A 22,195-nucleotide genomic window follows, 5' to 3' on the forward strand; every position below is an offset into this window, starting at 1 on the left:
CTTTCTAGCCTCTCCTCCTCTTCTGTCTTCATTTGCCTCCTGCTCACTCTTTCTAGTCTGTCTCTTACACATTTCTACATCTAGTCTCCTTGCTGCCTTTCCTTTCAGTTTCTTTTAGCGGCTTTATAGCGCACAAGGCAGTGCCATGTTTAAGCAGGCTGCTGCTGAACCAAGGCATGTTCCACCAACCTTGTGCACGTTACCTCCTTAAGTAGCTGCAGCATAGCAGCTGCGTGCAAGTTCTGCCCCTTAAAGGAAGAGGAATGTAACTATGCCCCTTCTGGTTCAGGAGTTAGTACTCGTGATGCAAGCTTGGTGCATCTCAGCAGAGCTCTGCCTAGCGCCATATAGGCATACCTTTGGTATTCTCCCCTACTCCTCCCTCTGCTTCTCTCTTATAATTCATCTGTACCCTTCTGTCTCCCAGGGGAGCTGGAGAAGCAGCAAGGAGCAAAGACTTTTACGTTAAAGACCAATGGGTCTCAGATGGAACCACAGTCCAAACAAGGATCTCCAGCAGGTAAGAGGTCATTTTCTACAGTGGCCAGATCTGTAGCCATTACTTGTATCCTCACACAAATGTTTACACATGCAGGAGACACCGTGGAAATAAGTGGTCACTGCCATGGGTATACCCCCCACACCAACACTCGTGGTGACCACCCAAGCCTTCAATTGGCAGTGAAAATGAACTGGGTTCATCTCTTCCACAGATATTCTAAAAGAGTCTTGGGAAGTCCTCTTTCATGACCTGTCCAAATAAAAATAGGCCCAGAGAACATGCTGATGGGGAATGGTGCCAGGTTACAAGCCCTGAAAAACATACTCAGTCCCTCCCCAGAACAAATCAGCACAAGGGCAACTGTACAGTCAGCTCTGTTTCCCCTATCTCTACCAACATGCTGCAACCCTAACTACCCACCATGATATAATGCAGACTTTACACTCATGAAGGCCTACATCTCTTGGCCAATTAAGACCAGATGCAATGGGTCATAGATGACAAGAAACTGAGCTAGGATCACAAGCCTATTTCACCACAAAGTAGCCATCAGCTGAGGATAACAATCAATTGCTGTCAGCCTGGGCTGGACTGGGACCACCACTCTAGAGGCTGCATAGCAAGCAGCTTACCAGCCCCCCGAGCAATCCAGGTGTCAGGCTATGACATGAGACACAGGCCTTTGTTACTGAGAGATCTGTTCTATTCCAAAGGCAAGAAGGATTTGGGGGAGAAGGTCTTGGACAGCACAGTGGAGGTAAGTAGAGTGCAGAACAGCTGAGGTAAGTAATTCTCTCTCACTTCAGCTCTTCTCACATTCTCTGTTGTTTCTTTTCTCAGGTTTTAATCAATGCCTCCCCAGCCAGACTGACACTTTTACCAATTTCCAGAGATACAATTAAAAGTTACTGCTAGGACGGGTAATACAACTTTCACATCCAAACTAAACTTCAAAGCATTTTCAATCCGTTTTTATAACTGTAACATCCCTCATGGACTGAGCTCCCAACTGCCGTAGACTAACCCACCCTACTGCTTAAAGGGAGAGCAAAAACACAACTAAAGACTCCCCTGACAGGCCACTGACATCGCTAACTCCATGCAGCATCCCTTGCAATCTTCCCGGCACCCAGCTTCCCTGCACAAGCTCTGCAGTCACCCTAGACATCACCCTCTTTAATGAGGACAAGGACACACTCAGCAGCACCCCAGTACACAGGAAAGCATTTCTTCAAAGCTTGCCTTCCTATGCAAGGAGCTCTGCTGTCCTGTTTGTACTTATTTCTGCAGGGATTGCTATCTCCTAGCAGACAGCCCTCTTGCCTTAATGGTGCACAACTTCCCCCATAGCTCTGTCACCTAGAAAATCTCCATTCCCCTGAAGATCTCCATTGCTCTAAATTAACCCTTTCCTAGGGCAGTTCTTTCCTCTCTTGATGTAGTGCTTCCCTTGTATATATTGATTCTCAAGTTACAGGCAGGAGAAGCTGTGTTTCCCCACAGACAGGTTCATTTCCTGCGGGAGAGTCCCTACATCAGCCACTGGGGATGGCGTTTCCCTTCGCAGACTTGTCTCCATGAACTCTGGTGCCCCTAGCACATCATAGCCCAATAGATATTCTTTGCTAGGAGGTCCCACTGCCTCAGAGACCCATTCCTGTGGAAAACTCAATTATTTCAATTCTTATTCCTGCTGAGCACACTCTTCCTTGCAGACACCAGCTGCCACTGTCTGATTCCATCACCCAGATAGACTGACAGCCCAGTGGGGCACCACCCCTGTCCCACACACCCCTGTTCTCATAGAAGGATGCTGTCAACCTGCAGGCACACTTTCCCCTTCAAAGCAATAGGGGGAAATGGTCCCTGGTAGAAACCATATTTTTAAGGCAGCTCCACCTTTCTACCGGCCCTCAGTCTGCCTTGCACAGATCTGCCACCTCGCTGCTAACCATTGCCAGGGGGACGGTGACATCACCCAGTCTTGCCCAGGGGGCACATCATTTCCCTGCCACCAGTCAGTCAGTCAGTCCATTGTCCTCCAGCTTTCCAATGCTGGGAGGTGCTTGATACCATGGAGCCATGAAAAGCTCCACTGTACGACTCCCCCTCATTTTCACACTGGAATCAGCAGGTACCCACAGGCGTGTGACTCTCTTCAGGTCTCTGCCTGTGGAGATGCCAAAAGCCCTCTTTGCCTTTTTCCCTCTCCCTTCTGATCACCCTGTAATATTCCTCAGCAGAAGAGCATTTCCATTCTCTGAGATGATCTAGTCTGCTGCCATTTCATCATGAATTTCTTTTATCATGGTACAAGCTAGCTGGGTAATTTTTGTTTTTAATCATTTCCTTTCACTTACAAACCATCAAATGAATGAGAGTGAGCTGCTGTTTGCTAGAGTTTGTCAGATTGCTGCTTTTCCCTTTGCAAACAGATTAGCCAGCCAGGTGGTGCACCTTTCTGCTTAGAAGGATGGGGAGCTGGGATGGGCTTGAGTCTCTCTCGGGCTCAGCCAATATCATTTTACAGAACTGTACAACCTCGATTATCTGAAACCTTGCTATCCAATTCCCTCCTTCCCACACTGCCTATAACAAGAGCATGACCTCCCAGGTCTGTTCATTACAATGAGAATGCTTGGAAGCCTCTACCATCACAATTTATTCGTGCTTCTTATGATGTTTGGATAATCAAAGTTGCACTGTGTTTGGAAAAGCTGACTGGGCCTTTAATGTGAGGGAGAGAATGGGGTCTCTGACTTCCAGATGGGGAGGCTGAATGGGTACAGTTGTTGGGAGGGCAAAGGGAGCTATAGCTGGGGATCGTGCTTTTGGGTGGGATATGGTTGATGGAGAGGTTGTGGGGGCTCAGGGCAGCCAGTAGTAGCAGATGGGAAAAAGTCTTGTAACATTTAATGCTTCTTTGACTGTTTCTAAACTAGGTGTCAATTCACAACAGGCTTCAAACGTACCAGCACAACTCCGCCCTGGGGCCCGAGAGTGGAATGCCGCCCAGCACGCGTCCTAACATGCCACGGGAGAGGCTGGAGACAGCATTGGTGCCCTCATACCCTGCCACAGCGGGGACACTTGTACAGTGCCAGCAGATTGTCAAAGTCATTGTCTTGGACAAGCCGTGCCTCGCTCGTATGGAGCCGGCCCTCAACCAGACTCTGACCCGCTACGTCACCTCTGATTCCTGTAGCTCCACCCCTTTGCGCAGCGCAGGCAGCGGGCTCCAAGGGACCCCAGTGAAAATCATCCATCAGCCCCCACTACCGCCTCCACCACCGCCCTACAACCACCCGCACCAGTACTGCCCCCCCAGCTCCCTGCTTCAGAGGCGTAGGTACTCCAGTGGCTCACGCAGCCTAGTGTAGCCACACCACCAGCACCAAACAGCACAGACTTTCCCCAGGACCCTTTCTGTCTACAGAGGTCTAGTTTGTGATTTATTTTTTAGTAAAAAAAGAAAAAAAAAAGAAAAAAACCCCGAATGAACTGACCTAGCTTCTCCCACTCTCCCCTGAGATGATTTTCATCCTGAGGAGCTATCTATAGAAACTGCCAACCCAAGAACTTGCATTTCCATACATGCCTCCTGCTCAGGCTTAACCCCCACCACCACCCCAAGGTCCAGGGTAGTTTGCCACTGCCCCACTCCTGACAAATTTGACTGTTCATTGCTTTGTTTGCTTTCTGTCTTCAGTTTGCTCTTTCTGCCCCTCTCCCTCCACCCTCCAACCCTGCCTTTATCCTGACAGATTTTACCACGCCAAATTTCACCAGTCTCTGATGGGAATGGACTCACCTTTCTTGGGCACTGATTTTTGGGTAGCTTGGGGGTGGGGAGAAGGAGTTGCCGCTGCCACTGCCACTGTTGCCGCCGCTGCCTGCTAAGCTGGAGCTGAGAACTTGTGACACTCATCACGCTTTCTCCTCATCGCCCTTTGGTATCCCCTCCTCTCTCAGCAGCTTGTCCTGAGACAGAGAGCAGGAGAAGGAGAGACTTTCCTAAGCTGCAGTAGAACACAAAGATGGCCTCATTCCGAACACCAAAAACTGTTTCTGTTGTTATATTGGAGCATTATACCAAGAAAGCTCTGCTGAGAACCAGCAGAACTCATCACATGTAAATACACCTGTCTGGTAGAGTATCTACAGAGCACACTGAGTAAAGGAAACACCAAGCAGTGCTGGGAAAGCAGAGAAAAGAAATTAGACCAATAAATCTTTCAAGGGGTGTCTCCTTTCCTCCATGGGATGGAGTTGAATGGCACTCTCCTCCACCAAAACACACACACAAACACACACTAGCCTGTTTTGGTACAAAGAAGGATGTTCCTGCATTTGGGGGACTCTCCTCTGCCTCCCCCACTCAGCAGATTTTGTGTTTCCTTCTCACCAGCTTCTGTATTCTCAAAGCAAAGCCAAATGTCCTGTTCACCTTGTGGGATGGTGAAGCCCTTCACTTAGTCTTTTTCTTTTTGTGGAACAGAGAAGGGGCTTTTTGGAAACCTCCACTGGAAGGCCTCTTGCACTCAAATGCTATGCATAGGTCTCTTATTTGGTTAATTTGTGATGCTCACTGAGCTCTTCCTGCAAGAGGTCTGACCCAGTCCTCGCTCTCCAGAACCCTGAGTTCTCCCTTTTCTCCCCATAATAAAGCTTTCAAAAATGTGGGGGGAGAAGCAGCTCCAGAAGGAGGAGATGACAACTTAGATCCTTTGCCGTCGACATGCAGAAAGATGGCATTAGAAGAAATTAAGGCTATATTTTAGGTGGGAATATATCTCCTCGTGCAGTCAGGAGAAAAAGGTATTAATTAGCTCAAAGGCTTTAGGGTTCACTCACTCACTTTTTCTCCTTTCAAGGCTTAGGAAGATAAACTGTAGGATCTTAAAATAGAGCAGAACAAGTGTTAGGCCCTTTTTTATTTTAAAGGGGGTGTGTGTGTGAGTGTGAGAGAGAGAGAGTGAAGATTTTCCTTTCCATGTCAGTCTGAGATGCAGAAGCCAGATGCCAATGACAGCAGTTTTAATTTCCATCACTGCGAGGTGGGGCTTTTGGTGACAGGATGCTTAATATGTCAGGGTAGGTGCAGCCCTGTCAGACATAAGAGGGCTCTTCTATCAGTTGGCTCAGAGCGGTAATTTCCTGGGGCTAGGTCCACCGAGCATATTCAGTTCCCAGTGACTTCTCTGGGACAACTCCTAGAAGTGAGAGCCACAGTCTGTCAGACCTAGTTCAGCAGCTTGTCTGTGGGCTCTGCTGCAGCACTCAGTTTGAAGGGCTTGTGCATTTAAAGTACCTGGAGCAGGGCAAGGTTGGGGGAGGGAAGAGATAACTGTGCTTGGCTGAAGTACCAAGGGCAGCACCTACATTCAGCAGAAAACCTGGTAACCAGCCCACCTTTAGACCCTCTCTCTTCCCTCTGGAAATTCCTTTTATTTCAGTTTGCCCTGGGACACAAATAGGCAGATGTTGTGTTTTTCTTCTTGGCTTTGTGCTTCTACCTGAAGCAGGACATAAAGCCTCTACTTTTATACTTAATGCCAAATATAAATTATATGGAGCTATAAGCAACACTCCAGTAATGTCTATGATGGGCCATTCCAGCGTAGGGGCATAGCAGGAAAGTCTGGACATGGGAGAGGTGATACAGAATTAGAAAGTAACCTCCCTTGAGAAACTGCCCCTTACCTATCGTGGAACAGGCTTTAGGGGTGTTCTCCTGTCCAGTGCTGAGCTCCCATTGAAGACAACAGGATTTAAGAGTCCACGTGGCACCAACTTCCTGTGATGTGCCCTGACTTTTCTGTGAGCAGGATATGACATGCAGACTGGTTACCAAGCCCTCTAGTTTTGTAGCAAGCCCTTCCCTACTAGGTGCACCTACCTAGGCTCTCATTTGACCTGGGCCTTAGCCTTTTTGGGAAATCCATCAGATGTAGTTTGCCATTGTGCTGCTAGCTAGCAATTGCTGCAATTTTGTTTTTCCTCATGGCTGATATGAAGGTAGCAGTGGCAATCTCCTTCCTTCTCAATGGTTCCCCCTCCATCAGGAAGGAATGCCATGTTTTTCTAAAGTGCATTAAGCCACTGAAGGTTTGTGTGTGTGCAGGTGTTTAAATAAATAAATTAGATTTTATTTGACATTTAACACAAAGGCACGACAAAGAACACCTTAACGTATTTGATGAAATAATTTTTTAGATAAAATATAGCAATGCCTATGAAGTTCCTACAAGAGAGGTTTGCATTATGTATAACAGATCAGTGAAGCCATGAAGATGGAAGACACTTTCATGAGTTTTCCCCCTTAATAATGAATGAAGGACAGAAGCAAGCTAACAATAGTGCTAAGATTTACCCGTACATGAGTGAAGGAATGTGATTGGAAGAGATAGCTCCATTTCCCTAACCTGCTTGAGGTTACTTTGGATCCTGGGATTTGGTCAGAGAAGCAAATGTAGCAATCCTGTATCGTGCCATCACCTCTTGTTTACCAGGTGGCTGGAAACAGCTTGTTTTATACCTGGTTTTCCTTTGGTGAAAGAGGCTACTTTAAAATCCGCTGTGTAGCTGAGGCCTGGGAAGTGTGGCCAGGGGTCTTCTGCTGATTGTCCTTTGGGTCTGTCTAGTGGAGTAACAAACACTTTCAAATATGTATGTACACAGTCTGACCTGTTCTAACCTCTGCCCTGTTATAACCCACCCACTCACAAACACATGTATACACATAGACTCAGTACAGCTATAATTCTGAACATCACCTGATGGCAGATAGAGTGTGAGACTCAACAAGTGTTAGTGAAAGCCCTGATAAACAACAGGAAAATAATCTGCCACTTGCATTAGAAAGACAGCCCAAAGCAAATCATCAGCCATGAGTGATGGTTATTTTGGTAGAAGTTTTCAGATTGTGAGATCAGGTGAAAGCCTGTTAGGCAAACCAAACTGAACTGGTGACATTTGTGGTTGCATTCAGCTCTTTCTGGATTAAAGGAGCAATCAAACAATCAACACTCTACAGGAATGGTCCAAAACACAATGAAGAAAATCCTTGGCTACCATAAGCTAGAGTACCTCCACTGAACTATAAGGAGCTATGCCAATTCACACCAACCCAGAAGCTGACTGTGCATATTTGATTCTTCTCTCCCTCAGACTTCTGTAAATCAAAAATAATTCTTGCAAATGTCATGAGTTAACCCAATAGAAAACTGGTGTAAAAGAAAGGAGAATCAGGCTCCTCCCCTACAAGCAGGTCACTCTGGTGTTTTGCCCACTACTGCACAATTCTGCAGGATTTTTCATAAGCATGCTCATGAATCACCAAAAGAATTCCAACAATTCCTTGTTACCCACAAGGTAGGTGTGTGTTTGTTCTTCAAGTGGAATCTCCTTAGGATTCCACATCCTCTGATAGAAAAACACTACCCCATTTTGCAATGTCTTAGGGACTCCTGGTCTATTATACTCTAATATTTTTAGAAGGTTCAACCTAGAATTTTGTAGTGCTTCTAAAAACAGGATCCAGCCCCATATAGTGGGAGTTGCTCTATTGCTTGGGAGAATCTCTGCTTTGACAATGGGAATTCAAGTTGGATTTCTCTGCTGAGTTAGCTTGTGCTATTCCCTTTAGGCTATCCCAACCCGCACCCCAGCCCGCTCTACCCCCTGCCCAGGCCCTTCCTGCACATTTTGCTAGGGGAGGGGCCCGAGGCTTCTGAAGTATCTCTTGAGATACATTTGTAATTCTTGATAGGCTGTAGCCCATTTTTCCTGACTGCTTTTCAACGACCATGCCTAGGACAACAACTTTGAAGCTACCCTGTTCTCACTCCTTTGCCACTTATTCACATCCCATCTGAATGTTTCTTTTTTAAGAACAATCAAACTGTTACCTATGTGTAGGCTTTTGAGAGCACCTGTCTCTGTCTGTCTGTACCTGTTTCCTGCTGTAAATATCATTGAAGAAAGCTTCCTTTGAGAAAAGTGGTGTGGTCACACCTAGTAAAGAATCCAAATGGCTAATATTTTGTAACAAAAATAGATCAGAAGTATTTTATCTGTTCAATTAATAGAGTTTTAGAAATTATATTGAGATATGTCACTTGTGCACTAATGTCTTCTTTGCCTCAGCCTTGTTGCATCCCTATCTGCATATGTGGATGGGACAGGCCATGCATGAAGGGCCTGATCCCAAATGTTTAGCATCTTCAGCTCCCATTGATTTAAACAGTAGCCCTAGGTGGCCACTATCTGTCCCTCACTGATTTCAACAGGAGCTGATGGTACTCAGGCTCTCTAAGGGTCAGACTCATAGGCAACCATGAAGAAATGGTTCTAAATGGAAACAAATCAATTTGGTGCAAATTCACTTCTATACTGAGGCAGAGAGGGTAGGAGAGCAAGCCCTCTGCAGGTGCTGCCCTTCTATTGTGCTGGAACATGGCAGCCGGCAGGGATTCAGCTACATGCGCCTGTGTCATTATGCACCTTTGGGAGAACTGCACATGCATGCAAATGGCATGCAGATGTGTGTACTCTGCAGATAAAAGCATCTCCACACACCACACATACCAATGCGTTGTGTACAAGCAAGCAGCAAATAAACTCATGCACTCTGTAACATACATACACATGTAATATACATACTACACATAAGCACCACGTGCAAACCTACTGTCCACAAGGACACCCCGCAAATGATGGGTATGTGCATATACAAAATTTACATCATGTTTATTTGTACAAGAAAACCCATGACACACAAAATCATTTGGTGCCCAAACGTTGCAACCATACCATTTATACTTGGGCAGAGAGAGGTAGTTAGCTGTGTTAGTCTAAAGTCAGGAAGAAGGCTAGTCTACACAATACATTTATACTTGGTGTCATATTGCATTTATTAAGCAAGGCAGGTTTGGGTTTTGTTAATCTTTGGATGGGAGACATGTAGGAGAACTGCACTTCCCACACAAACCTATACATGGGTGTTTTTATAGAAAAGCCTAGCAATCACCTTAATTAAACTGACCCATGTAAAATTTTGCTCACCCATGGGAGATTCAACCCCTTAACATTTGTAGGCGACCATGTACACAGAGGGTGAGATCACCTCCCTGGTGGATGGATAGTCCATCTTGTTCTTGTTGAAAAGGTTGTAACACATGGGATACTCTTTGCTGACCACAAAACATTCCCTAGACAGGGAGGCCCCTGAAGAAGAGCTTGTCAGGATGAAATTCCCCTTTTAGTTTGAAACAATGACAAGGAACTTACTGGCACTCTGAGGTTCACATTCATGTTCACATGTGCCAGGTATATGCTAGCTGCAGATTATGACACAAGTCAGCCTGTCCCAAACAAATTAATTTTCTATGATGTTCTAAAACAGGAGCTTACCTGAAGATGTTTCTGTCTGATGGTTAGATCATGCACCTGACTGTAAAAGTGAAAGCAATAAAAACAGGTTTCCAATAGGTGATAAATGTATACCCTGTTTCCACCCTGCTTTCACTCATGTAGGTTCATTAATATTACCATTAGCAATGAGGGTAGTGCCCCAAAGCTGGCCCCATTTGAAGGGTGATGCGCTGAAATGAAGCAAAAGGCATTCTCTGTCCAAGGAACTTACAAACTAACAAGTGGACTCCACTTTTATGCAGTGTACATATTATATACCATACAGTTAAGGCTGGCCAAAAATATGGTACAGCAATTTTGAAATATTTTAATTTACTTGGAGACTTTGAATGTAGGCTTAAAGTGAAGCTTGTGCCTAGGTGCTTGGCTGAACTGGGGTCAGTGCCCTGAGCAAACAAGGTGTGGAGATGTTGTCCCTTCATTCCACAGCTGCTCAAGTGCCCTGCTCTGCTTATGTTGCATGTGGGGTGAAACACTCATCCCAAGACCACAACAAATGACTGGCCCTACAGGAAAGGTTAAGGTATGAGTCCTAAGTAATGGGAGGGTCTCCGTGGAACAAAATGCACCATGTCTCATTCAGTGGACTTCATTAAACAGACCCCAATAAGAGCCTTGCTGGAAAACAAACACCCCTGAAGTTGCAGGAGCTGTCATCCTGGGTGGTCCTGTGGGCCTGATTCTCCTCCGATTGAACCTTAGGGTAAATCTACAACTACTCTGCTGAAATCATTGGAACTACATGGGTACAAGTGAGAATGGGATTGGGCACTGTGCTTCCTTGGAGGTTCAAGCATCACACCCTCTCAAACTACCAGGGGATAATGCCTCTAACTCTGAAGACATAGTTCCAGTCCATGCCCTGATCCTAAAAAGAATACCTTACTAATGCAAGTATGCCTGAGCCATGTGGGCAAGTCCACTGATTTCGTAGGGCTGAAGATAATGGAAAATTATGGGCTGCAGCTATGGGGCATGTGTTTGCAGGCGAGGTTTTGAGTTTAATTACTTGTGTGATTCTGAAATAACTCCCCTGGAGTAACCAGTGTAACTCAGATCAGATTCTAGCCTAAAGCTTCTGCTGTTTTTTGAAATCCATACATTTCACACACTTGCAGGGACCTGCTCCCAATATGCAGTGTAAAACTATTTTCTTTCAAGGAGTCTAGTGACAAAACACATACTCAAGTTATCAAAAACCCACAAACTTGAGCATAGCAACAGGATAGATGGATCCTACTGCTTATTTTTATTTGTTTTTTTTTTTTTTAAATGCAGGCCCTACTCCTTTCACTGCTTGTGGAGGCAGAGGGGACCTTATTTGAACTTCTATGCTTTTCTTTTCCCTTAGCTGTTTACCTTTTTATTTTTCATTCAGCATGTAGGCTTCAGGTGCTACTCCCATTATTATTTCAGTCAATGAGAATCATTCAGGGCAGTAGTGAGGCTGACATTCACATAGCTCATTGCAAGCACTGGAGCTAAAAATCCCATGTGTGATATTATTTCACGAAACAATTGTACCATTTCTTAGAGTCCACACAATGAAGGTATGACAAGAAGGTGCCCTGGGGCCGCTGTGATGCCCCCTTGTAGGACCAATATGGCTACAACAGCACTCTAATTTTATTTCCTCCATACATTTCAACTCCTCACCACAAATCTTCAAGTGAACAAGGTTTGGTGTGAGTAGCCAAAGACATTCTGCTAGAACAAGATCCCCACACAAGCACCAGCAACAGGAAAAATTCTCCCCATGGTGGTAATTCTCAGTGCCCAAAGGGTTTTGCACCCACATACCTCTGCACTCATGATACAGAAGTCACCACAGGCCGTTTGTCTGTCTGTGCTAATTTAATAGAATTTCATCTGTTATTCAGTGAATAATAGAATAGCTCACCTGTCATACTTTGTGAAAAAATGTAACAGGTGTTAAAATATTTCATTCCCCAGATTTCCAGTCCTTTGCCTTCTCAGCAGCTCCCTTAGATAAGCTGCTTCTGTCTGGAGGGACTATGAATGAAGAATGACAGGCATTGTGTAGATAGTAGCTGCTGACAGCTGGTGATAAAATTACATTAATTTGCATTAAAAGCGGCTTGATGGTGCAGGAGCTTCCAGCTCCTCCCAAAAACACAAACACCAATTAATTAATTATCCATCCCCTCCAGCTCTATTTCAGTTAATTTTGCAATCCTCCTCCCCACTTCTGTGCCCCCCAGCACTTCTTTGTTTCTCCTACAGCTATGGGGCTCTTTTTCATTCAGTGCAGCTCCAGCAGGGACTTCAAGGCTCAAAGCTGCAGGAGGAGAGAGAAAATGGTCCAGAGATTAGGAAGATCAGGTTTGGATTCCCTACTCTACCACAGACTCCCCATGGGACTTTAAGCCATTTACTTAGTGTCTCTAAATAAAGAGGGTAGAACTTTCCTTTCACTTGGGACAGTTAGGATGATAAATATGTTTAAGACTCTGAGGCCGTCAGGCACTATGGACCCTATAAATATTGTACAGATGGAAAGGAGAATCAGAAAGGAGTCAACATGTCCTTCATAGGAGGACAGGAGAGAGTGAACCTGCCTTGAATTGCTAGGTTCTTTCTGCTCAACCCCATCCCTCTTCTGCAAGTTGTACTTACTCATCCTAGGACCCCTGCTCAAACACACATTGTTCATGAGGTGGATCCAGAATTATTCAAAATGGGGGTGAAGGAACAGCAACCCACACTTCAGGACTGGCTGCATCCCTTATTGCCAGCCTCCTCTGTCCCCACCAGTGTGGGCAGACTGCACCATGGGAGTCTCTGGGGCCTTTTTAAAGTCCCTAAAGCAGGTTAAAATACCCCCTCCCTTCCCCTTCCTACTAAGAGACTGCCACCTCCCCTTCTCTTCCCTCTTCCCACCCCCAGTCCCCTGCCTGCCACTGCTGCTTTCTCCACTGTTTGGGGGCAAGATGCTCCAGAGCCAGCTTGGCTGAGCAGAGACTGGTCTCAGCTGGCAAGAGGATAGCAGCAACAGGGCAGCTGAAGAGTAGTTCCCCCTACTCTGTCTGGTTACAATGCCAGGAAGGGGAACCCCTTGTCCATCCCCAGGATGCCGTTGTCCAGGTCTCCAGCTGAGCCCTGCTTCCAAATTCTGGTGCTTCCCTACCCCCATGACAGCAGGGGAAAGGCAGGGGGATAGGCAGGGAAGGCAAGGATGTGGGGTGCCTTTGAGCAGAAGGGGAAGGGAGGGAAGATTTTAACCTGCTTTAGGGACTTAGAAGTCCTGAGAGGCTCTCATGGTGCAGTCCTATCCAAAAAGAGGATGCATGTGCATTTTCTGGATGCAGTTGCTCCCAAGAAGAGAGAAAGTTCTGATTGCCTGCCCTTTCTGAGGAGCTACAGAAGCAGGGAAGGGCAGCCAATTGGAAGGGGCTTCTCCCATAGCCTGATTATCTCTTCCACAGAGCTATAGGAGGGTTTTAATGACCCTACAGTCTACACATGTGGTGAATGGAAATGATCCATGCAGGCTGATCTCAGCTAGGACAAAAGACTGCTTAGCTGCTGCAGTCCCTTTGAAAGTTAAAGAAGGAAGGAAGGGCTAACATAGATGAGAAGAGAGCTCAGACAGTCAAACAGTTAGTGATAGCACTATGCCTTGTATCCAGGTAGGATATGGATATAGTCAGCCAGAAACAACTGACATTTTTGTATACAAGTATTAGGAGCTTTGTATACAAGCATTAGGAACAAAATGCAGGAACTGGAGCTACTACTGCTGGACATGAATCTGGATATTACAGGCACAGTAGCAAGGCAATCAAGACTGAAAAATGTGTGCTGTTTGAGAAAGAAAAAATGTTAAAGGTTTGGGGGCAGCATTATACTCCAATGATATGATAGACTATGACAAAATAAGAAAGATAACATGGATAAAAATAAATGTTTGGAGCAAACTCACTTTGGGGAGGGATGAGAATAGAGGCTCTACTTGGGTGGGGCTGGGTGTCTGCTACACAGCCCCAGAGTTGGATTGGTATATGGGCTGAGATATCTATGCTATTAGAGAGAGGCAAATACTACTGAAATGATAATGCTACTTTACACTTGGGTTTGGTGAGCAATGAGAACATTGTAGAAGCTGGTCATAGAGAATAACTGGACTGTGTAATCATGAGCTAATTCAGTATAAATTGAAATGGAAGAATAAATAAAAGTAGCTCAGAAACAAAGGTTCTAAATTTCAAAAGAACAAACTAATAAAATAAGAAAACTAGTTAGTAAGTTCAGCTACACCAAGAAGCACAGGGAGGTTCTTGAATGTGAAGAAGGTCTGGAAATTTCTTCAAGTAAAAGGTGCCCAAACTATCAGGAATGTACCCCCAAGAAGACTTTTGCAGGAAGGAGTTCCAGATCAGAACTTAACAGCCAGCTCAGAAAGGCTATTAAGAATAAGCAGAAAGCCCACAAGGAATGGAAAAGGGGCTGATCAGCAAAACATGCTGTTTTGAAGATCAAAGCTTTTAGTTAAAGTACAATTGTCCAAAGTCAAGATAGATTTAACCTTGCAAAAGATATTAAAACAAATAGCAAAAGGTTCTTCAGCTATCCAAAGAAGAAGAGAGCTAAGAAAGAAGATGTGGGGATGCTGTTCGATTCAGTAGCAAGGATTTTAAATAAATCTCTGTAGTTGAGAGTAATGCTATGTGACTGGAGAATAGCAGATGTAGCATTTACCATTAAGGAGAGGCAAAGAGCGATCTGAGCAACCAGATACCTGTTAGCCTGACTTCAGTAGTACACAAGACTTTATCCTTTCATTCAAGATTGGTTCTAATTAAAGACATGGAGGTAAAGAGAAAACAGGTTCAATGCAACAGAATTTACCAAAGGTAAATCGTGTCAACTAACCTAATACCTTTTGCTGATCTGATTAATAATTTTCTAGACAAAGGACATGATGTGGATCTCACCTATTTCAATTGGATCTCATAATTTTCAACTGGAATAAAGCATATGGTGCCACATGGGAAACTATTAACTATGGTAGAGCAGATGGGGATTAGTGGAGAAACTATAATATCGGAAGGGAGCTGGCTCAGGGCAAGATCACAACAGGTAATGTTGAAAGAGAAAAATATCAGGCTGGAGGGAGGTTATTGGAGTAGAGTCCCTTAAGAATTAGTCCTGGGAATGATCTTATATTAATGAATATTTTCATTAATGACCTTGGCACAAAAACTAGAAGTACAAGGACAAATTTTGCAGGTGACACAGAGCTAGAAGGCACTGTCTATAGTGGGCTATGATATCGTATAGGAAGGTCTGAATGACCCTGAGGACTAGAGTTCAATAACATCTCAGTACAGAATGTAGGGCCATGTACTTAGGAACTAATAAGAAAAACATCCACTACAAGAAAAATGAATCCAAAACTGAATAGGTTTAGAGAAGGGATACCCAGATGAGTGGTGAAACAGAGATCCTATCGTACAGGAGAAGACTGTCTACATTGGATCCCTGGTGCTCCTGGAGAGAGCCATAATAACTCTTGCTTGCATATGCCAAACCTGGAAATGCAGCAGCAAAGCTATTCTGATAGTATCCTCCACCATTGTTCTCTAGATCTGTCTCAAGTGTGCCTAAGAATGGCCATGGGGTTTCCTAACCTTTCCTCAGGTTCTAGAACAGCCTTCCAAGTGGATAATGGGCACAAAAACCTTAACACGTCTCAGATGAAACTTGGTAAATATGCAGATGGATTACACAATGGGATGCTCACCATAGCAGAGAACTGGACTCGGCTGGTCCCTTTCAGTCCTGTGTTCCCAAGCTTCTATGACAGAAGTCATCTACTGTGGATGCTAAGACACAAATGCATCAAGTAATACTTAGAATTTGCATTGAATATTTGTCCTAAGCATTTCCCAAAGGAGGAAAACTAACCACTGCTCTCATTTTACAAATGGGCCAGCTGAGGCACAGAGAAGTTAAATGATTACTGAATGGCATAGAGCAAACCCAAAGTCAGGAATACAAGCCAGATCCTCTGATCCTGGGACAGGGCTGCCTCCGGTGCTGATGGCTCCTTTTTATGTCTGTACATAAGGACATGCCTTACATAGCATATGCAAATGTACATATGTGCATACAGATGCATAGATTTACAAAGGCAATCCAAAATACTGGCTGATTTTCATGGAAATATAACATGAGGTTCTTTCCCCCACATTTTGTGGAGATGCTATGTATCATAGATGTGAAATCAGAATTGCGTATATATGTCTGTTGCCCAACACCTGAGCTACAAGCAAACTGCACTCTGGGTATAGTTTATCAATTTCTTTCCATTCTGGCATAAGTAGGAGATATGGACACCAGCTGTGGCTAATACTTATATACCTCCTTTTCACAGGGGGCGAGTACTCACTCACTCAGTTTCAGAGCATGGTGAGTGTTAGTTGAGGGATCTCAGGTTCCAGCCCACACATCTGCAGCAGCACTTTTGCCCCTAACCAGCAAAGAGAACTCTACTTGGAGGAGGCAGGGAGTAACCCCAGGAATGGTCACTGCTCTCAACAATAAACCAGTACTTTCATTGAAGCAGAACCAACTTACAGGCCATGTCAGGTGATAATACCAGGAGGAGACACCAGTGGGATTTTAGACCTGAAGACACCAGCTGCAAGACCAGCTTTAGAGAGGAAATGTCTGGGGCACAACTGGGATGTTAGCAGTTAGGGCTTGGAGCTAGGGAGTTATGAGCCCAGGAATCAGGAATAGGCAAGGTCAGGAAGCAAAGCGTCACAAACCAGGAGCCAGACTCAGAGATCATGGACTAGGACTAAACAGAAAACTTGAATGGAAAGCAGGAGCTGGAAGCCAGGGGCTGAGAACTAATCCTGTAGGATAAGGACATGAAACAGGAAGCCAGGTGGACAAAAGGTACAAGACCAGGTACAAGGACTTAGAAACTAGGGCAACCAGGAGCTAGGTTAGGTGCAAGGAGTCAGCATTCAGACTAGGTACAAGAAATCTAGGACTAGACAGAGAGGAGATTTGTTTTGTTGTGTAACCCACTATGTGGGGTGCTGCTTATGTCCCAGCAATCACATGTGTACAGTTAACTGGGACCAGCTGGGGTCAAACAGTCTATCTGTTGCCTTGACTTCTAACAGGAAGACTCTAGCTGCCTGTGAAGGTTTTCATTACATCAGGTCTCATTAACAAACTCTGTTAACCACGTCATTAGGCATCAGCTGAAAACATACAAGTCCTTTATTAAGGTAGTTCCCAAACTTTGCTGCTGCTGACCCCACATCTGCACTCATGACCTCCACTTCCTATTGCAAGCCCCACTTCTGTGACTGGATTTCCATCTGGCTCACATCCCCACTCAAACATGGATTCACAACTCCTACTTTGTGGACAACTGCATTAAGTCAATGCCAACAATAGGGCAAAGGCAATAAGGAAATAAGACTAGGGTGACCATACATCCTGGTTTTTCTGGGACAGTCCCAGTTTCCATAGGCCAGTCCCAGCTGGTTGGTCAAGAAGTCCCAGGCTGGAGTCCAGTGGGGAGGTAGAGTGGCATGGTGTGCCAGGGAGGTGGGCCTCTGTGCAGGAGCAAGGTGGGCAGATGTATTATGGTCAGTCACCCTATCTAAGATGCCACATCTGAGGTCTCTATATTCCTTGCTCCCACACAGCAGCAGTGGTGCCTGCCCACCCGCCTGCCTGGTGCACCACTTGGCTGTGCCTCGCCATCAGACTCCAGCCTGGGATTTTTAACCAACAAGTCGGGACCGGCCTACAGAATCCAGGACTGTCCTAGCCAAACCTGGACATATGGTCACCCTAAATGAGACAGAACCTCACCTATGAGGCCACATTCTAAGAGTTACTAAGCACCTGCATTTCCCTCAGGTCTTCTTCCTGCAAGACTGTAAGCACATCCTACAAGCCACTGCACAGACATCTTTCAAATACTGCCAACTTCAGTGGGAGAGGCTGGTCTTTAACACTCTATGCAATCAGACTAGTTGATACCAAACAGGAGTTGCAGTTCTCTGCAGATGCTCAGCAGCATTCAGATATGTCTCAGACTGAATATCCACCATTCCTGTATCCATCTCCACACTGTCAGAATATTTGCTTCCTTACATACTACCCTGGTGCTTATACAGCTGCAGCTTGGGCTACATGCTGCTTATTGGCTCGAGAACAGTTTGCCTTCCACCTCATCCTATAACAGGACATAAGAGGGCCCTGGCTCCATTCAAACTGTATACAAAAGCTGCAGGCACCTCACAGCAGGGCTTTGAAATGCAGCAAAAAACACGAACTAGTTTCCATTCCAATCTTTTTTTCCAATGTTTCTAACTTCAGTATACTGTTCTCTTTCAAGGTAAAAATTACCAACCTTGGACTCTTCATGAAGTTTTTTTTAAATGCAAAGTTTGAGATAATTCCCTTTGTATTACAGGAAATTATGGGAAATGTTCCCAATGTAAAAGAAAGAAAGAAAATTTAGCTTCACATTTTTGTCTGAAGCTACAGCAAAATAAATAAATGAATAAATAAATAAACCCCCCACAGAAGCTAAAACTTGAAATATCCTGAGTATAATTCCCAGAGAGACCCCCACACCAGCAGGTTGGGTAACAATAAATAATGGCTGCTGAGCACACTTAGTGGCACCTACCAAGATGTTTGAGAGAAAATTATAAAGCCCTAAAGCTTTTGTAATATTGCACATTTGTGTCTCTCTTTCCTGGCTAGGCCAAAGGGCTCTGGAGGGAACAGCAGCTGCTGCTGGGAGTTTGCATTAGGGAAATTATAACTGTCTGAGTGAAATACACATAGCAACGCCTTCCAGAAATTCAAGCATGAAGGAGTGATGAAAACAAAGCAAAACAAGAACCAAGATCTAGAAAAAATTAGGGACTCGCCATGATTCTTGCTGCTTTCTACCATGTTCTGCCAGCTAAGCTCTCATTTAAAACAGAATTAAGATTCAGTTGTTGTTGTTTTTGAAAATATACCTATTACAATAACCCCTTAACCATACCTTGGACAAAACTACCCCCAGGTACATAACAGAAATAGCCAAAATGGGAGCTCATTCCCAATCTCACTCATATTAAAAAGAAGGTGCGATGGGATCTGATGCGTGATCCCAACAATTGTGCCTTCTGCTGTGCCATAGGCACATGGCAAGAGGTATGACTGTGAGATAGAGCATCAGATCCCACCATGTAATATTGCCACTGCAGAGGGAGCCCAGGATCATGATCCCAAGCTTCCCCTGCATCAACAATTTTCACTCCTGTGGCTGGGAGCCCCGTCAGCTGAGGGGCTCTCAGACACAGGGGCACAGGGTGGGAACACAGGTCAGCTGCTTGGGGCTCCCAGTCAGGGGAGCTCACTTAGTGCCCCCAGCTGGGACCCCCAATCAGCTGACCTGTGCTCCCAGCTTCCTGGGCTGCCTCCTGCCCCCGGTGTGATCAGGCATGGGAGTCAAGGTAGCAGCCCAGTTGGGCTGCCTCTAGCCCTGGGGGCGATCTAGCACAGAGGTTGGTGAAGCAGCCCAGCTGAGTTGCCTTCCACCTCTGGCACAATCTAGCACAGGGGTTGGGGAAGCAGCCCAGCTGGTCTGCCTCCCACCCTGGAGGAAATCTAGCATGGGGGCAGGAAGGCAGCCCAGCTGGGCTGCCTCCAACTGCTGGCCGGATCTAGCATTGGGGATGGGAAGTCAACCCAGCTGGTCTGACTTCCCATCACCAGCGAAACTCGAAACAGCCTTTGTTTCAATGGAATGGAACAGAACAGCTGTTTTGACTCAAAATGAAATTTGAGATGAAACGCTGTTCCCTCGAACCGTCAAAACTCAAGGCGAAATGGGACGATGCTGTTTCACACAGCCCTAATATAAACTGGTTTAAGTGATCAGAAACTGGTTTCACCTGTAACAGAACAGACATTCAGTGTACATAAACCAGTTTCAAAATGGCCATAATTGGTTTGAGATGAACCTGGTTGAATGTAGTATCAGACTTAACTGATTTGGCTCAAACCGGTTTATGCAATGTCTGTCCCAGACCTCTTGCTGGTTTAAGATAAATCAGAGTCCCCCAACATCCTGGCATGCTCTCTGGCTGGGTGGGGCTCTCTGCTCCACAGCAGGGCTGGCCCCTCCCCTTTCCTGCCTCGCTGGAGCTCAGCAGTCTCTGCAGGCATCTGCCTCTCTTTTGCTCCCCCCACCCCCTCTTTCCTAAGCAGGCATTCCCCATCCCTCACAGACACCTCACCATTAGCAGATCACATGCTGGCTATAGTCCGAGCTGTGGGAGACGACAGAAGCAGACAGTCTTTTTGGAGCTATTCAACAGGTAGCTTAATGTCCTTCTTTGGAAAAGCCATTTAAGAGCTGTTTGCTCCCCACCTCCCCCTCACCACTCCCTGCTAAGCAGGAATTTCCCCCCTCCACTCTGCCTTGTGCAGAAGGTATCTGTGTATTAGCTAGTAGACCACATGCTGGGTCCATGCTGAATCAACAGGCAGAATCAACAGGTAGCTGGTAATGTCCCTCAGTTTTCTTAAAGGGGTGATATAACAGGTCGCCCTCCTCAGTGCCATCTTTCCTGTTATTTGCGCCCTATGTGGGGCACATGTGGAGTCTCTTTAAGGTTTCTCGTGTCCTGCTCTCTACTCATCTGCCACATCTTGATAGAAATTTTATACTGATGTTTTTGTAAGCAGGAGACTGCCTATTGTTTTTGTATGTTAGGGTCCTCCACCACCACTAACCTTGACCACAGTCTTTCTCTAGCTAGGCCTCCCTGTCTAAACCCACCAGATAAGGTTTGACTCCGAGGCTCTAGCTCTTTAGTCTTGGGGCTCGTGGCCCTCCTTTTTGCTCCAATCTGGAACACAGCCTCCCTGGCCCAGAGGCCCATCCACCAGCTCCACAGCCAGGGGGCTGCAAGCTCAAAGCCAGGCAATGGCCCCAGACTTCCACCATCCCAGTCCAAAAAAAAACCCAGTACACAGTCACACCCTGGGTGCACTGGGCCATCCTGGCCTTTTAGGCTTGCCCTCTCTGGGTCCGGGCCTGTGCCCCCAAATACTGTGCCTATGCAGGCACCGGAGTTCCCACGCTATAGTGGGGCTCCAATGAGGCCTCCTCCTCCCCCAACAGCCTCACCCAAACCACTAGTCTTATTCAATAACAAAAAAATATGAACAGTCCTGTCCATGGGCAAATAACCATCACCAAAAGAAATATGATTAAAGAAGGCAGCATGCCAGCTTACATTTACACAGGGGTTCGTGCTTCTGCTCTCCACCATCAGCTACAGTCCTTCTTCTGGGCTTACTTCTGCTTCTCCAGGATCCTCCATCGTTCTCCTCCTCCAGCCTTTAGACCCCTCACCAAGCCTCTCTGTGGAGCTCTTATATGCCCTCCTTCCCCTTTGGCTGCTGAACCCCTACTGCTGCCCAGCCCAGGGTTTTTATAGTCCTGGCCTGCCCCCTTCCAGTCACCTGACTGGCTGGCCTGGCTCAGCTTTTAACCCCAAACTTACCAGCATGCCAAGCCCAGAAAGTTCTGGTTTTAAAGGGGCCAACCTGCCTTCTGGTAACAGGGCTAGGGTTCCCTGTTACAGGTGATAAACACCAAGATAGAGATGACAGTTATTAGCCCTGCCACTCCTGGCCTGCTTGCCTATCAGTTTGCTGCAGGCAGTATACAGAAGCAGGAAGGGAGATTGAAAAGCTCTGTATCATCAACAGATGCATGCACTGCACCCCCCACCCTTGCCTCAGAGTGCTAGCTGGGAGCTGACAACATTCCCTCCCCTTGATCAGTGATCTGGGAAAAGCCTAGGACTGCAGGCAGGCTGGGGTTTTACACCCCAACCTAATCAGAGCCCCCTGCTGGGACCTAGCCACACCCCCCTCAGCTCAGCTCTGCAAGGAGAAGGAGGGCTTCTCTAGCACCCCCCCAGCTTCCAGCCTGAGCCACTGCAGGCATGTGCCTGACTTTCCTCAGTCCAGAGGGATTGTCTGTATGGTTGGAAATTGGTTCAGTTTAGCCAGGTTAGACTAACCTGCAAAGGTTGAATCAATTCAGGCTCAGGCTTTTTAAAATATCTGTCCCTAGCCCATTGCTTGTTAGTGCACTTCCTTCAAATGGTAAAAAAAGAGTGTGGCTTCTTGTTGGATTGTTACCCTTTTGGGAGTCATATAACCAGCAAATGATTGCAGCAACAC

At 45.9% G+C, this 22,195-nt stretch overlaps 1 protein-coding gene and 1 long non-coding RNA gene across 8 annotated transcripts in view; one reads left to right on the top strand and one right to left on the bottom strand.

Moving 5' to 3' along the window:
• Positions 1-8,621, top strand: part of IQSEC3 (IQ motif and Sec7 domain ArfGEF 3) — a 150,629-nt gene extending 142,008 nt beyond the window's left edge. For 2 of the 6 annotated variants that reach the window (XM_019489661.2, XM_019489660.2), the window contains 3 exons: positions 428-520; positions 1,216-1,259; positions 3,445-8,621. In XM_019489661.2, the coding sequence (XP_019345206.2) occupies positions 428-520; positions 1,216-1,259; positions 3,445-3,882 (575 nt within the window). In that variant the 3' untranslated portion in view covers positions 3,883-8,621. Of the gene's footprint in view, positions 1-427; positions 521-1,215; positions 1,260-1,342 lie in introns of all 6 variants that reach the window. The other 4 variants (XM_059726495.1, XM_059726494.1, XM_059726496.1 and 1 more) reach the window with 4 other exon arrangements.
• On the bottom strand, positions 7,079-21,414 carry LOC132250167 (uncharacterized). 2 transcript variants are annotated; one of them, XR_009461793.1, is made up of 5 exons: positions 21,238-21,414; positions 15,702-15,783; positions 11,838-12,236; positions 9,917-9,956; positions 7,079-7,142 (listed from the first exon to the last, which is right to left on the bottom strand). It is a non-coding gene; the product is annotated as an uncharacterized LOC132250167 (long non-coding RNA). The 2 variants fall into 2 exon arrangements; XR_009461791.1 differs by having other exon boundaries at positions 9,917-12,236.
• Between the last annotated feature and the right edge of the window lie 781 nt (positions 21,415-22,195).

Source organism: Alligator mississippiensis, chromosome 4, assembly GCF_030867095.1.
Source record: "Alligator mississippiensis isolate rAllMis1 chromosome 4, rAllMis1, whole genome shotgun sequence".
Taxonomy (NCBI): Eukaryota; Metazoa; Chordata; order Crocodylia; family Alligatoridae; genus Alligator; species Alligator mississippiensis.